The sequence below is a fragment of the Vulpes lagopus genome, chromosome 16 (assembly GCF_018345385.1).
Source record: "Vulpes lagopus strain Blue_001 chromosome 16, ASM1834538v1, whole genome shotgun sequence".
In the NCBI taxonomy this organism is placed as follows: Eukaryota; Metazoa; Chordata; class Mammalia; order Carnivora; family Canidae; genus Vulpes; species Vulpes lagopus.
Window position 1 is genome coordinate 30,465,915 of NC_054839.1, and position 17,259 is coordinate 30,483,173.

The 17,259-nt window shown below is 39.9% G+C and overlaps 1 protein-coding gene across 2 annotated transcripts in view; it reads right to left on the reverse strand.

The window, feature by feature from the left end:
- Positions 1 to 1,316: 1,316 nt before the first annotated feature.
- Positions 1,317 to 17,259, reverse strand: part of SLAIN1 (SLAIN motif family member 1) — a 58,416-nt gene continuing 42,473 nt past the window's right edge. For both annotated transcript variants that reach the window (XM_041731366.1, XM_041731365.1), the window contains 5 exons: positions 16,843 to 16,992; positions 14,452 to 14,793; positions 7,803 to 7,958; positions 4,105 to 4,387; positions 1,317 to 2,410 (listed from right to left, as the gene is read on the reverse strand). In XM_041731366.1, the coding sequence (XP_041587300.1) occupies positions 2,335 to 2,410; positions 4,105 to 4,387; positions 7,803 to 7,958; positions 14,452 to 14,793; positions 16,843 to 16,992 (1,007 nt within the window). In that variant the 3' untranslated portion in view covers positions 1,317 to 2,334. The remainder of the gene's footprint in view (positions 2,411 to 4,104; positions 4,388 to 7,802; positions 7,959 to 14,451; positions 14,794 to 16,842; positions 16,993 to 17,259) is intronic.

Consider the following 17,259-nt stretch of genomic DNA (forward strand, 5'->3'; position numbering starts at 1 on the left):
TTGTGGGGGTGTGGTTCCTTCCTTTCCAGCTGTCTTTCTCAGAGGAGGTTCTGTGAATCACCTGAGGGCAAGTCCCATAGGTCTAGGGGGTAGGGCTTGACAATCTGCATTTCTAATAGATCCCATCCAGTGTATGCAATGTGTTTTCTCCTGTGCATCTAGAATAATTGTTATAGACCACCCTAGGGAGGATTGTGAAAATAATCAGGGACACCACTGTGTTCTGTAGAACTCCAGGGGAAAGAGTCTGAAGTAATTTTAGAACTTTCCATCTCCCAAGTCTACAAGGGTCAAGTCCTTAAGGAGACCTAGCCAGGTGACATTTAATTGTGTGATCTCTCCCTGTCTCGATTAGCTCGTTTTGAACCCCCCCCCCCCTTACTTTGAGCACCTTTTGTTCTGTCCCAGAATAGCATGGACCTAGTCTGTGATTCAAGTGAATCCGTTAATTGTCCGTTAATCACTTGTTCATTTACCGTCTCTCCCTCCAACTAGGATGTGAGTATCCACAGCGCAGAACTCTTTATCATCCCAAGGACTGAATAGACTTTTGGATGGAAATATTTAAATTGAAAATGAATTTAATCCTTTAATTTCCTCAGAACAGTAGCTCATTTTTTAAAGATGTACTGAATACATGTGCTCACTGGAAGAGAGCAGAGAAGTGGGGAAGACAGATTTTTGAGATTAGCTAACCCTGGATTTATAAGTCAGCTTCACTATTAGCTTTAACTTGCCACTTTGGCTCAGTGTCTTTATTTTGTAAATGGTGAGAACAGTGGGTGGTTTGGAATAGACAAATGCACAGGAAATCTCTCTCCAGGATAGTGTACCTCATGAAGTGCTCAAATATTACTTTGGAATGATGTGTAAGTTTCTATTTTAATATTTAACATTAAAACCTTTGCCTAACCTTTCCATAGTACCTTCAGGTGAAAAGTTTTCCAACATTTATCAGATGTAACAGAATAATATTTTGCTGATACGGAGACAACACTTCAAATTCAACCCCCATGAAATGTTAATCTCCATGGACAGTGTTCATCTGTAGGTATATTTCTGGGCAAGAGACTGAGTTTCGATGGCCTTTCTAAATGGGACCTAAACCTCACTGCAAAACCAAAACCTCCCATTCCTTATCAAGAGTAGTCTAGAGAAATGGTGACTATGTGAACCAATGTGAACACCTTGCCTACAACATTAGCTATAAATGTTCTACACAAGAACATAGCAACAGCAACTGCTTTCACAATGATAGTGAAACACAGAAGTGGTATTTATACTGCTCATGCTGCACATTCATGCGTGACCTGATATTGCTGAAATAGTCTTTATTTCTGAACATTCCAAAAGAGCAGTGTACACAGTAACAAATATTAAGTCATATACCATAAGAAAGCATTCATTAGTGCAAATGGGTTTTGTAAAAGGTCTATCAAAAAGATTTATTTGCTTTAAAATGCATCCATTTCCAGAAGCATAGTTAATAAAACATTACAGTTTCTCATCCTCTGTAATAAAGTATTGAAAATCAATCATGGTACAGGAGCAAACATTGCAGGTATTAAGTGCAATGAGCCTGTGATGCCTTTATAAATCTGAAACCCATGTAGGACAATAAATTAACAATGAAAAAGACATGACGATCTAACTGCTGTCTGGCTGTCTCCTTGCAATGCTTCAGCTTATATTGTGCTCGTTCAACATAAAATTAGGTCTTTCAAAGTGTATGGTGGATTTTCACTGATCTATCCCTAGAGCTAAAAAAATAGTACCTTACCACAAAAATATTTTTATGGCACAAAATTTAAGTTGCTCCATAGTGGTTCACGTAAGTGTAAAAAGAAATAGGCACAAAAAATAAAATTCCTGTAAACTATAAAAAAGTAAATTTCAAAGCATAAATTATAGAACCTAGTTGTAAATATGCCATGTATTAAAAAACAGAACACATAAGGGAAGGATGTTTAGAACACGTAAGTATATGGAACAAGTTACTGTAAAAAAAAAAATCATGGCAAAGAAAGCATTATTGATACATCTCAATTCTCTCAAAAAAGTGTTCAGGGACATAGCAGTTCTACAAAAAACCTCCTAGATCTAAGTGTCACGATACCGCAGCCACGGATGTGAGACTGGGGCGGTATTCTCTCAGGCAAATATTTAAGTGCAATCATTAGTCTCTGGCGCTCGGTCCGTTGAAAAACAATGCAGTAAATATGTTAAAATGCAGAAGGGAAAGAATATCCCAACGTTCACGGTTACCTAGCCAGCTAGGTAACTCGACCCTCATTTCCACTCCTTTCCTGGGCTCCAAGGGCGCGTGCAACCGCATCAGTAGCAACCGTCTCTCCAGCTTCCATCCCTCAGGGTGCTGAGCGAAGACAGAGGCTTTGGAGGCTGAAGGAAACTACAGAGACAGAAACAGACTGTTATGACACTCCCAGGAGTCGCAGGCCACTTGTTCTGTGCTTTCCTCCATGCCCGTGCCAGTGGGGACAACCTACTAGCACTTTCCCAGAGCGTGCCAGGGCTTCACGCGGTGACCCTCACCCCCTGCTCACTGGCTGAAAATCCCATTCTTGGCACACCACTGTGCGTGTTGTGTGTGCGTGAGTTACAATGTATCCTTACTGGACAAAGTATTTTAAAATCAAAGAAAAAGATAAACTGTCTAAAAACAAATGATTACTTCCTTGAATACAAAAAGTAAATTCACATGCAGAGAATGTCAGTCTTACAAATAAAGATGTCCCTATCACACTGGCAAAGAATTGACAAAGAATAATACCCTGCGTTTGCCTAGGTTTGGGGGAAACATCCTCTCCTAGGGCCTGGTAGTGACCACCTTTATGGGAGATTAATTTGGAGACCTACTCAAGAACAAAGGGAGCCATCATAATTACCTACGCATATCAAATAATGTGATTCTATTCCGGCATGAATATAACCCACATCTGCATTTTTAGCTGGGGGTGGGGTGGGGGAGAATAGGCCAGAATCTATTAAACATGTAACAAAATGCTTTCTCTCTGGGGAAGAGGATTATGGGTTCACTTTTGTTTACTTTTATGTGGTTTTTTTTAATAGTTTCTGAATTTGTTTTTGATCTGAGCACCTGTTACTTCTAATCAGAAACACATAAGGAAGGAAAAACTGTTCGGACATCCCTTTCATACTGTTGCTAGGTCCATCCCTCTCCTCTCCTTTAGAGCCTAGTTTCTCGGGGGTAGATATCTGTGGTTACTGCCTCCACTGTCTCCTCTTCCAAACTATCCTCAACCCACTTCTATGGAATTCTTGTTGACCTACAACACTTCAAGATATCCAGTTCTAGAAAGGTACATCACGATTCTGAGCTTGTCTAATCTGTGCCTAACAACTAAATCTGGAATTTGAAAGAGCAAAAAAAAAGAAAAAAATATTCCAGTTGGACCATACTAAACTTACCAACATATGCTAACAAAGGCCCAGCTTAGTATCACTAAGGTGCTTTTTCAGGTACACTTGGGGGCAGAGTATGCATGTGCCTAATATATTTGCTTATTTTGATCAAAGTTTATTGCTCCAACAAGTATTTACAATTGTATCCTGTACCAGGCATACTCCTTAGCACTGGGGTTTTATATTCGTGAAAACTCCCACCCCCGTCCCCATGAGCTTACATCCTAGAGAGAACAGTCAGACCATTAACTGATAAATGAGGACAGTCTATAGTCCCTCAGATGGTGATAAATGCTATGGGGGAGGAGGAGGGTAAGAAAGGAGTTACAACCACACTGGAGTTGTGCTGGTGGACAGAGGGGTCACCTGGGCAAAGTCCTGAAGGAGGGAGAACAGGCCCTGCGCCTAACATGGGGAAAGGAAAGTACACTAATGCTCTGGCGATGGAGTCTACCTGGTAGACTAAAGCACACAGTGTATTGGGAGTGAAGTGAGGAGGGAGGAAGGGACGCCCCCACCCCAGCATTTTCCAGAGGAAGGAGGTCAGAAGTCAGGCCCTAAAGGGCAGCATGCCAGAGACCGGAAAAGTGAGGATGGTTTCCCAAGCAGTTTCCAATTTCAAACTGCAAAAGAGGTTACAGAGCAAAGAAAGGTTCCTACCTCCTAACAGGCTGTGCAATTTTGCTTCGAGGAAGGTTACTCCCATTTATTGCCAGTGAAGGTCTTGGAAGAGCACTGCGGCCCATCACCCCAGATGCCGCAGCCTTGTTTGGGGTGGGGATCCCCGTGCTGGCGTACAATTGGAGGCCATTGGATACAGGCATGCTGCTGCCACCTTGAACAGTGGGACTCACGTAAGCTGTGGCTTTAAGAGGCTGTCGCACAGACACAGGGAAATGTCCCACGCTGTGGATTCTGTGTTGAAGCTGTCCTGGGGATGGAACTAGAAAGGAAAGGACATGTATTGGAGAGGCACCTATACTGCTACCCAACTTTTAGGAAATGCACCTTTCATTCAAGACCAATAAAGGCAGAACGGTAATATATGGAGAAAAGAAATGTGGGTCCCAGGCAGCATTTAGTACTAGAAAATTCTATTTCTTGGTAAGAATCTCCTGTCCTGTCAATCAGCAATGTTTCTGAGCACCTAACTAGATCTAGAAGCTACATCTAACAACAACTTCCTTTCCTTTAACAAATGGAACCATCTGAGTTCTCATAGGACAGTTTTTTCCTGCTTGTTTGGAAGACATTAGGATTTTCTTGATGGTTGCATGGGAAAAAAAAGACAATTAATACAGGGATGACAGCAAGACAGAGCTGACATCAATAGGTTACAAACAGCTCATTACAGGTTAAATATTTTCATCATGGCATTTGATGATCTAGGATTGGTGGGAAGAGTAAATGAGTTAATCCACACAAAGCCTTTGAGTGGTGCCTGACACTTAGTAACCACTCAACCAGTGCTACTATTACCTTGATAACGAAAGCAAAATCTGTAAAATGAAGAGAGCTCCTTGGGTAAGAACTCTTAAAAACTGTCAATATACTTACACACCCAACATTTTCTAAAACAGGTTAGCTGATTTTGAACTTAACCATAAAATAGGGATAAAGAAAAAAGATGTCCATAGTTTTATTTAGTTTTATTTAATGTCTCTTGAATTATTCCTTAATGATTAGTTTTAAGTGTATATTACGTGAAATCTGTACACAGGAATGCTGACGCACATGTAGTCAAAGCTCAATGCAAACAGGTCTATGCAAGATTCTGCTGTAGTTTTGATCCTACCAGGTTTTTGTGACACAGTACAACTTCTCAGTGGAGTCTCTAAGTTCCTTTCCAACCAATTCTATAATTCCTTAAAAAGGTAGCTCTTAACCATGAATGTTTCGATGCATTAGTATGGTATATTTGTTACACCTGATGAGCCAATGCAAGGAGTTAATAGGGGAAACCAGGAAACGAAAGGATAGATGGAAATATATGGATACTCTGTTACTTCTCAATTGCTTGGTAAGTCTAAAACTGCTCAGAAAAAAAGTCTAAACTTAAAAAGCCAATGTGAATTTGGCTCAACTTCTCTTAAAAAATATAAAGTACACAAATTTTAAGTCTAGCACTCAATTTTCAAAGTGCACATGCTTATGTAAACCACTAGTCACACCAAGATATGGAATATTACCTGCACCCCCTTCCCATGCAATATTCCCATAATAGTAACAGTGATTCTCGCTTTCTCACCACAGATTGGTTATTCCTACTCTGAACTTCATACAAATGGAATTATACAGTACATTCTCTGGCTTCCTTCACTCAACATCATGTTTTTGAGATTCAACCACATTGTTTCCACTGCTATGTAGTATTCAGTTATATGAATGTCACAATCTGTGTGCCTGATGATGAAAGGCTAGGTTATTTCCAGTTTGGGGTTTTGTGAACATTCTTGAATATGTTTCAGGGTTCATATGCACTCATTTTGTATGGTATGTTCCAAATTCTGTATTCAGGATAAATGAAGTTTGCAAAGTCACTGAATACAACATCAAAATACAAAAATCAACTATCTCTAAATACCAGCAAAGTAGAAACTAAAATAAGAATGCTACCTATAAAAAATTTCAAAATCAGACATTTAGGAATAAATTTAACTATGATGCATAAAACATGGAGTCAGGGTTAACACAAATTCCGAATCATTACCACATTTGTCACCATCAAAATTGTATTCTCCCATTCTACACTAATACTATCAACTTTTGCACTCAACTATAGCACTGTGTACTTACCTTAAATTTCATCAAAATCTGGGCAATTATCCCAACTGCCTCACATAAAATAGTAGCTCTCCATTTCCCACCATTAGCAAATTTCACAGGTTGTCTTCTGTGTCTTTACACAAGTCATTTATTCCAATATTAACAGATCAAGCCCTACGATACGGCCCTATGACATTGGTTTACTCGTGCATTCAAACATTTACTGCAAACTCACTAAATACCGGGCAGCATGCCAGGTTCAGGGTGCAGAAAATCATCCAAACTAGGGCCCACGCCCAGAGGGAGCTGATAACCTAGTATGCAAGATGAATATAAGGACCGTAAAATACGACACACTGAAAAACAAATGTAAGCGCCAAAAATCGAATCCATCCTAGGTATGTTTTGGGGGTTTATGGGGAGGTCCATTAGGGTCATCAAACATTCAAAGAGTGTGTGATGTCTGGCTGCAGGATAAAGGTAAATAGCAATAAACTGCATAAAGAAAGGAGAAGAAGAGCTTGTGAGAGTCAGAGTATGTTTGTACTTAGAAGCATAAACTCCAGGGTAACCAGAACATTTCTAGCTCTATTCCTTCGCCTGTGTGGCCTTGTGTAAATGGTAACATGATTTGTTTCCTCATCTGCAAAACGGGAACAAGGACAGACACCTGCCTCACAGGGTTGTTGGCAAAACCAAGACAACAGACATAAACTGGTTAAGCACAGTTCCTCGAGCAGAGTAAATGTCCTTTTGAAATGAAAAACTGTCACATGGAGGGGAAATATCACTTGGGCCCCAAAACTGGCTCCAAGGGAGAAGGGCTTCAAACCACTCTGGGTGTAGATTTACTTAGACATCTGGCTGATGATTCCCGGCCGCCAGCATACTCCGAAGACACATCAGGCTCCCACATTTTGGCCACATTGTTACTGGGACTGTGACCCTCAGTCTGCCCCCCAGGGGCCGTTCTCAGACTTGACCCCAACTACTCACATAAACTGCATGAGTGGAACGGGAGGGGGAACCTGGAACCACCATGTCCCCACACAGAATAAAAACACATGAATGTGAGATTTCACACGCATCACATTGCTCACTGCAGAGTAAAATATACAGAGAATGAATGGCAGACTATGTGGTAAGCTGAAGGAGAGCAGATAAGTACTACTTTACACACTAAAATAGAACTTAATGTTGGGAGGAACAAAGATATGGACTGGCGAAAAATAAGGCCAAAGTAACAGCAAGACTGAACAAGTATCCCTTCTTCAGAGTAAAGGCATCAAGCAGATACAGCTAGAAAAAGACAGATCTGCAAGGAAACAGGTTATTTTTGTTTATACAGCAAGCGAGCAAATCAAACGTGTAGTACTTCTACTGCTATTCTTGGGTAGAGAAGACTGAATATAATTTACTGCTACTTAATTCGTTAATATATGCACTGATGAAAATACCAAATTGTACTAGTGAAGTTAAAAAAAAAGTAAGTTTCCTTGCCATATTCTTGAAATGGAGTAAGGTATTTTTCTAATTGTGTTACAACTAAAACTTACTAAAAAAAAAAAAAAATTACAAATTATCATACTTACTGCAAGACTGTATTCTTGAAATCCCATTTCCAGCGCCATGCAAGCTCGAGTCAAAACTCTGACTATTTCTCACGGTGACTGGAGAACTTGCACTGCTGCTGACAGCAGTTGTACTTGGCATCCGAGCTAGATTAGGCATACTTCTTCGGAGCTTGTCTAGAAAAGAAAATAATTTTAAAGATCATAAGGTTTATGCCAATTAAAATACTAGCTTTCAAAAGTAAACATAAATGATAATATGCCGAATAACAGATAAAAATTATGTGTTATGAACTCTAACAAGCTACCATAGAATTCACCTTCTGTATAAAGAATATACTCGGTATTTCCAGAAAGGTTCTACCAAATAAGCATTTAAAAAAAAAAGTGTTCTATAAAAAGACCCAGGGATTAGCTCATCAATTAGCTATTTCTTTTTTTTAATATTTTATTTATTTATTCATGAGAGACACAGAGAGAGAGGCAGGCTCCATGCATGGAGCCCCGACATGGGACTCGATCCCGGGTCTCCAGGATCACGCCCTGGGGCCAAGGCAGGCGTTCAACGGCTGAGCCACCTGGGCATCCCTAGCTATTTGTTTCCATACAAGTGGGTAAAACTGTATCAAAGTGAGGTTAGAGAATAATTTTATAGTCAACCATTTAGTTTTTTTTTAAAGCACTATAAATTGTTACATATTAACAAAAAACCCTCCAAGAATCAAGACCAACACTTTATCTTTTGCTAGCATATCAAAATGGAATTATTAAAATTCTAACTTGATATGTTTTGAGATACCCACTCATCACATCAGTATGACCCCCATTAACTTCTGGAAAGTTTTAACTAGGTGCATGCCACTAAAGCTCTCAGAGACGGCTTCCGTGTCCTCCTCCTTGCTGAGTACATACTCTGCCACTAAGGGGCAGCAGAGGACCGCCCACAGATCTGCGGGGCCGCGGAGCTGGTAATTCAACACAAGACTGCAGCCCTGAGAGACACACCGCCCCCAAACTAATGCCCCCAAACTAATGTGCGTGTAACAGGTCACTCACTCAAGTTCAGAAAACAAAGGATCTATTTGAACACTAAGCCAAAACCCCCATTCAATTACAAAACCGGATTCGTTTCCTCCTCCCCTCCACACACAGCTCCTCCACTCTTAACTGGGACCTGGGGGCTCCACCCTGATCAGCAAGTCACCTCATCTGGAAATGGAGGCCAGCTCCTCCGATTCACCTTCCTTCTTCTATACCCTCGCCCCCAAGTCCTATTAGCTCTGCCTCACAGTTAATAAATGAGTCCTTCACTGCATCTGGTTCAGGCCTCATTGTTTTATCACCCACATTTTCACAAAAGCCCCTTAATGGGTCTCCAAGCACCCTCTTATCCCTCCAACCCATCCTTCACACAACCTGCTCCACTCTTCCCGGAGCACAAGCACACCCCAGTCACCCTCTTAAATCCTTCCAATTACTCTCCCACCTTCATCTGAAAGCCCCAAGCCCCTGGGCATGGCCTACATGAGACCCTTCAAGGTACAGGCTCCTGTCCTTTCTCAGCCTTATCTCCTGCTGCTCCCACCCCTCAGCTTACTTGCCTACCACAGTGGATAAACCAGGTTCCCAATGCTCCGCACACTAATGCATCTGTCACATGCTGGTCTCTCCACTTGGCCACGTTTCCCCACTTTGTGGAATGAACAAATGAACAAGGGCACCAGAATTTACTATGTACATACTCAATGCCAGGCACCGTAGAAAATTTTGGGGATACCTCAGTGTACTACAGGTACAGTTCCTGACTCTGAGTTTTCTAGTCTAGATAGACCAGGGTTTCTCAATCTTTCTTCCATTATCAATCCTAAGAAGAAAACCTAAAATATATTTAACATTAAATCTTGTTTCTCCTCAAATAAATTAAATATTGAAAAGGAATGTCTTGAAACTTTGATACATCTTGAACTTCGGAGAACCACAAACTATTATAAAATATCTCATGCTTTTCACACTTGCCCCACTGTCCAAGATAATTTTATTTTTATTGGTATGTGTCCTAAAGCAGTAATAGACACATATCAGGACACTCAAGTTTGTGGTCACTTTCTTTCAAGCTAAATCAGAAAACAAATGATGTACTTGAACAGTAATCCAAAAGGTGTCCGAGGGCAAAATCAAACTCATCTCTTCTTTTTCCCTCTCTTTCTACATTACTTATACACAGTTCCTGTGGCCTGTCCAGCAATTTTTGCCTCCTTAGAGTAGTCTAGGGAAAAGACAGAAAATTAAGCAAGTATGTTTACTTATAAAATAACCATAAGAAAGTATAATGAGAAATTGTAAAGAGAGCTAGGGTAGGAGACCAAAAAGAATTGTATCAATCTAGCGAAATTCCTCCAAGCTGAGGTATCTACCACTCCCCACCATGTCCTTACTTCTTATGCATATTTCTAGAGTAATAATGCTCAAGTACTGCCAATGACTGTTTGATTTCTTGACCATTTTCCTCATTATCTCCTTTAGGAGGCCTATCTTTAAGGCCTATTTTTAACAACCATTTGAGTCTCCTATTCCCAAATTCTAGTTAAAATTCCTAACCCCAGGCATCCGGCATTTAATACATCCGGCAAGTATTATTTATATGTATGCTTGCAGAGGGTGTGTGGTAGGATAAATGAGAGAAAAGTAAATCTTAGACATGACATCTAGATCTTCGAATATCATAGTAACTGGCATGAAGAGTGAGCCTATATCAGTGCAAGACTAAATCACTCTGACTATATATATATTTAAGCAGCAACAAGGCCCAGGGAAAGAATTCTGTGCTATGATTTAGAACATCAATTGTGTTTTCTGTATTTCTAAGTTTCCAAACTAATATTTACCATAAAAGTTATCATATATATACAAGTGTTGAAAATAGTATCATAAACATCTGTGTTTTCTACCTAGACTAGTTTTCATTCTGCCATAATTAATTCATCAATCTATACACACAAACACACACACACACACACAACTTGTTTGCTTAATCTACAAAAAAACTGCAGAAATCTTGACACTAATTACCGTCTCCCTCAATTTTAATACGATGCCATGACTTTCATTAAACACATGGAATATTTTCTTCCTGATATTTTGAAGTTTAATAAATTAGTCACTATGACATCCCTTAGCTGCCACTGTTTTCTTTTACATTTTAAATCTGAAAGTACTCAGGTACTTTGAAATCTTTGGTAGCACCTAAGAGAATTCTACAGAATTACAATACTGTCATGACATGTAAACACATTAACAACAGCTTTTAATAATCCACACAAAATTTTCTGAATATAGAGAATGTCTTTCATAAGCTTTACCCCCCTAAACTGCCATCAATCAAGGTTCACACAGTAGATGTGGTGGTTAGGTTTCTAATATGTTAATCTAGATGCATCTGCCTTTAAAAATCAATCTTTAATTCATGTGAGCATCAAGTCAGTTTCACAAAGCTTTAAATCTGAAATATGCTCTTAAAAATAAATGCTTCCAAGAGTAAATATTTAGAACATGACTCCCCTGGGAGCTAAGCTGTGATCTCCAAGCTATGTCAGGGACCATGTGGAAATGAGGTACACTCTCCTGTCAAATAATGTGGAACATACTAATGACCATATATACTTTCATATTCAAGGAATCAAAAATAACACTCTTTCTATCTTCACAAAAAATCAGCAATTTATCCTTAAGTACTGAGATGAAGCATGGGAAGCTAAAAGAACAGACCAAGAAAAGAATTCAAATGAATTTTCTCACATTAAAGCAGCAGGAAGACTTACCACTCTAGGAAACAAAGACTAAAGACTCTTCAGGAATAAAGAGATACTTGGGTTACCCACCAATTGATCTAGCCTTCCGATCAGTACAGGGTACAAGGGAGGAGCTTGGGCTAACAGGGCTTACTTCCTGCTGCTGACAATTCCTGCCATACCCTAAAAATTAGTTAAGTAAAGGTCCTACAAGATTCAGTCATTTGTCACATCTGGCAAATTATTCCAAATATGCTCCTTTTAATTCTATAATCCCTGGGGCACCTGAGTGGCTCAGTGGTTGAGCATCTGCCTTCGGCTCAGGACGTGATCCCGGAGTCCTGGGATGGAGTCTGGCATGGGGCTCCCCACAGGGAACTTGCTTCTCCCTCTGCCTATGTCTCTGCCTCTCTCTGTGTCTCTTATGAATAAATAAATAAAATCTTTAAAAAAAAATCTATAACCCCCATAAATAGTCCCACAATTTTTTTTTTTAGTCCCACAACTTTTAAGGTCCCTCTCCTCTTCTGAATGTAGGCAGTGTAGGAGCTACAGAAGTAATATGCATATATATGTTTATATAATAACATATTATTGGTTTCTTTTTAATTATTTTTAAATGGATCAATGATCTCACAGTTATTCTCTTCTATCCATATTATTTTAGTGATTTAGAAAAACATTTGATAGATTAGTTTGAAAGTTCCCATTCCTTACAATTTTGTACAAATGATATTCTGTGGTTAACAAGTGAAGGCTCAGCTATCTGAGTCATAGTCCTACACACACACACACACACACACACACACACACACACACACATTTTGTGGAGGGGCAGAAAGAGAAGGAGAAGAGAATCCCAAGCTGACTCCACACCCAGCACAGAGCTCAACCTGGGGCTCAGTCTCATGACCCAAAGATCATGACCTGAGCCAAAAATCAAGAGTCGGATACTTAACTGACTGAGCCAAGCAGGCACCCCACCCCGGGAAGTCATATTTTTTTAAAGGGGGTACAAGAGAAGAGGGACAACCTTTATTCCCTTTCTTCAGTACTTTTACTCCAGGCAAAAGAATGGTTATTATTTCATTTCTTCCTTAGGTTGGGACAATATGCACCAGATGGTATGATGTGAAATCATACCTAAGTTTTCCATGAAAGAGGTATTATTTGTCCACATTTTATAGCCAAAGAAATCAAAGTTTACAGAGGTGAGAAATCTATAAAAGGAGTACAAAGTAGGACAGGACAGAACTCGGGAACCCGTGCTCTCAAGCACTCCATTGAGTGGCACGAGTCCAGCCCAAAGGACTGCTATGGCAGACCCTTTGTATGCAGAGACCAGACCGCTTAGGAAAAATAAAACCACCATGGTCGGGACACAAGCTGTGATAGGTCTCTGCTTTCTTAATAGGAACCATCCCAGCGCAGCTCCAGGGAAACATAATCCTTTTCATCGTGGCATGTAGTGTAAGGTAAAACCACTTTTCTAAGGTCAGACAATGATCCACTGACAACACTGATCAAGATGCAGAGCTAGCATCTGCTGGACAACTAGGATATGATGTCCTAAGACACCTGACAACATGAAGAGCAACAATTCTAGGTGTCCTTTTCTGAAATTTTTTTTAAAGATTTATTTATTCATGAGAGACACACAGAGAGAGGCAGAGATACAGGCAGAGGGAGAAGCAGGTTCCCTGTGGAGAGTGTGTTGTGGGACTCGATCCCAGGATCCAGGATCACACCCCAAGTCGAAGGCAGATGATCAACCACTGAGCCACCCAGGTGTCCTGCTTTTCCTGAATTTTAAGATGAGGCTTTCACAAAGCAGATGGAATACACTGCTTCTCTGATATTATGAGCTTTAATAATTTGAGTTACTAGGACATTCCTTAGCTGCCACTTTTTTCTTTTAAATCTAAAATCTAAAGGCACTAAAAGGGAAATTACAACTAAAATGTTCAATATGTTCAAATGACCTCTCAATTAGCATGGATGATACAAGCACAGAAGAAGAAAAGGTGAAAACTAAAAACATGGTAACAGGTGATCACAAAAGTATTTGACCTTGCAGTACTTTTAAGTAAGTGGCTTACTTCACCCCAGGACCCGGAAATGGTGCTATCTAGTGATTAAAAAGCTGCAATAATAAATCTGGTTTATTTCTCCACATCATATGGGATTTGCGTATGAGAAGTCTGACTGGTCATTAGTGTAACCGCGTAGCTGGCTTAGAAGAGTACATGATTGTTCTCCCTGTAGTTTGCTGGAGGTCAAGGACTATGACTATAACTCCTAGAGTGGAAAAGACAGATCATAAAGGAGAAAAGAAAGAATATGGAAGAGAGGACACATACTCTGACCCACCATGTTGACACTGGGGCAGATCAACTTCCCATTATTACACCAAGTCCTCCTTATCCCTCCTACTATACAGATCTTACTCCTAGATGTCAGAAGGAAAGACACATTCAGACTTGCCCTACATCTGGATGTTCCCAAGCATCACACTGTCCATATTTCCCATACATCACTCTGTGTGGGAGGCTCCATGAGGCTCCCCTGGGAGCCCAGACAACACCACCTGCCTGTCCTGCCCCTGAATGCACAACCACATCAAGATGCCCCTCATGCATGACTCCTGTGCTGGCTACAGCATGATGCTTTTCCTGAGGCTACACATCTGTAAATCTGGAACACACACTCGGAAGCTGGTCAATTTTAGATTTAAACTTAGACCAAACTGATAAGGTCTCGAAGACATACTTAACAAATCTGGGAAATATTTACTAGTTATTTACATTGACCTTAAAACCATTTCTTAAGCACAGGGGAAATATCAAAGCATATTAAAATACCAAAGGGCACATATAACCTACCTCCATTGGTCCTATTTGGTTGCTGATCTGGAGTTTGGGCTTGAGGTGAGTAATACTGTTGCTGCTGGTAATTATTTGAGGGAAAGTATTGGGTACTGGGGCTCCTCCTACATTCCCGAATGCTGGAGAAAGTCTGTGAATGGGGAATTCCTCTTTGGAAAGGTGAACATCTTGGAAGACGGGGCTGAGGTGGTGGCAAATGATCAAATTCTTCCTCGTCCTCCAGACTGAATCGATCATATTCTTGATCGCTACATGTCCCCTTTTTTCCTGAACTCAATGAAACACTGGAACTATGCCTGGACACAGATGCTGAAGTGGAAGCGTAATCTTGCCTGAGACCTAGGACAACAAGAAATGGTATTACCTTAGGAGACATTTCAATCTAGCAAAAAGGAAGTTGCAATTAAGTATCAGAAGAAAATGTGTGCCACACAAACCATTCAAAGGAAGACCCATTATCTTGTTCATAGTTTTCTGAATCCCAAGGAATACTAATACATTTACCTGCCAAACAGATGTCTAACATTAGACGCTTCTGTTCTGCAAAAAGACTGCCCTGATTCCAGAGAAGACTAAACATACTGCTACAGTTCATCAGTCAATGTCTGTCAATTTCCCCAAATGATCTCTTCTGAAATCTGGGCAGATACCTAGGAGGAGCTACCTGCCATCATTCTGAATAGTATGTTATGGGTTAGACAATTAAAATAATCAAATCTCTATCCAGGGAGGAACTTCTCCTGCTCCCCACCCCAGCTTTCAAAGTCAAAGCAAAGTTTAAAACCTGGGGTACAAAACATTTTCTAACAAGGTCGCCTTTCTGTTCTATTTGTCACTAATATTATCTTTTTCAAAGCATACTGACACTTCAATAGTTTTGGGTCATCCCAAACCACAACTATCTAAAAATAGTCAAACTGGAAGTTTCTAGTTATTTATCTCATTGCCAATACCACAGTTTTTTAAAAGTAGAAATTGATATTAATCATTTAGCCATACATTTTCAAAAAGAGTCGCTCTTATTTTTACTACTACTGAATGAAAACATAAAGCCATCACTTTTCCCCAAAAATGTATTTTAAAATTCTCCATTTTAAACATCACACTGTTTCCCAGAGTAGCCTGGACTAATTCTGAAAGCAGGAAATGGTCATGCTTCAGTGAAATGATACTTGGCTGTTTCTACTTATGCTGACCTGAAAAGATAACCCCAGAACAAGTCTAACCCAGTCCTGTGCTCTCTCACTGTGCCTTCTGATGCCATTCTAATACCCTTGCAGTAGTTCCCTCCTAGATGATGTTAACCTTATTGCAGAACCAGTGATAAACTGTCCCATTTCTAATTATCTTCTCTTCCATCATTATTTATCCTGAGAGGTTTATCAATGCAGTTTTATTGAGCTTATATTAAGAAAACTATAAACTCACATGTGGTTCTAAGAAATAAAAGAGAATGCTTGTGCATTCTGCCCAGTTTCCCTCAACGGTAGCATTCTGCAAAATTATAGAGTAATATGAGAGCTGGGATATCATGATATAAACCCATCTTGTTTAGATAAGTCCCAGTTGTACTCAGGTACATGTAAGTATTAAGTTCTATACAACTTTATCACCTGTAGGATAAAATATCTACCACCAGTGTCAAAATACCAAATAGTTCCAAAAATCCACAAAACACAAAAATCCTTTGTGTTGTCCTTTTATAACCACATCTACATTCCTCCAGAGATCCCACACCCTGTCCCTAACTCCCATCAACCACTCATCTGTCCTCCATTTCTAAAATGTTCTCATTCCAAAAATGTTATATAAAGGGAATTATGCAGTATGAAATCATCTTTTTCACTCAGCATAATTCCTGGGAGAGTCATCCAAGATGCTGCCTGCATCAGTAGTCCGCTCCTTCTTCCTGCTGACTAGTACTCCTAGGTATAAGGGTGCCACAGCCTGATTAACCAGACACCTCCTGAAGGACATTGGAGTTCATTCCAGTTTGGGGCTACTGCAAATAAAGTACTACAAACATGGACAGGTTGTTGTGTGAACACAAATTTCCACTGCTCTGGGATAAGTCCCCATGACTGTAACTTGCCTAGGTCTATGGAAACTGCATGCTTGGTTTTGTAAGAAACTGACCAAGTTTCCACAGTAGCTATACTACAATGTCTTTATATTAATGTATTTTGATCAGAGTATGTCCTAATACCTTTCGATGCCCAAGAGAGCCTCAGAAACACTTACTGGCCTCCCTACAAGGTAGAGTAGTTATAAGAAAAAAATTTCATGTTTACTCATTACCTGGGGAGAACTTCCCAAGCCTCCCTACCCCCTTACATTTCAGGTAGAAGCCTCTGGGTTAAGAAGTTTTCTACTTTAAAAAGAACATACTTTCTTCTTGGAGACGAGCCATGATCTGAACATCAGTGAGATCCTGTAACTTATATCCCATGGAGATAGAATCATCTTCCAATTCTGAAGTACTCAGCTCACTGTCTATAGAGGACTGGGGGCTGAGTGGGGAGCCCCTGGAGCTGTAACCTAAAAACACAAAGGAAATATTTTATTATTTAGTCTAAAGAACTGATATCTACATAATGCTTTACAATTCTTGTATCAAGTCAGCAGTTTTTTCCGTTTTCAAACTTTCACCAAAAAGCGACCAACACATCACCATTTAACGGTGAGATGATATGCACATCTTTCAGATGTTCATAATTCACATATACAAAGCCATTTGTTTTTTCAAATTCAATTTTCACAATTAAAAAATGTCATTCTGTACTATACACCCAAAAAAATTAAGTG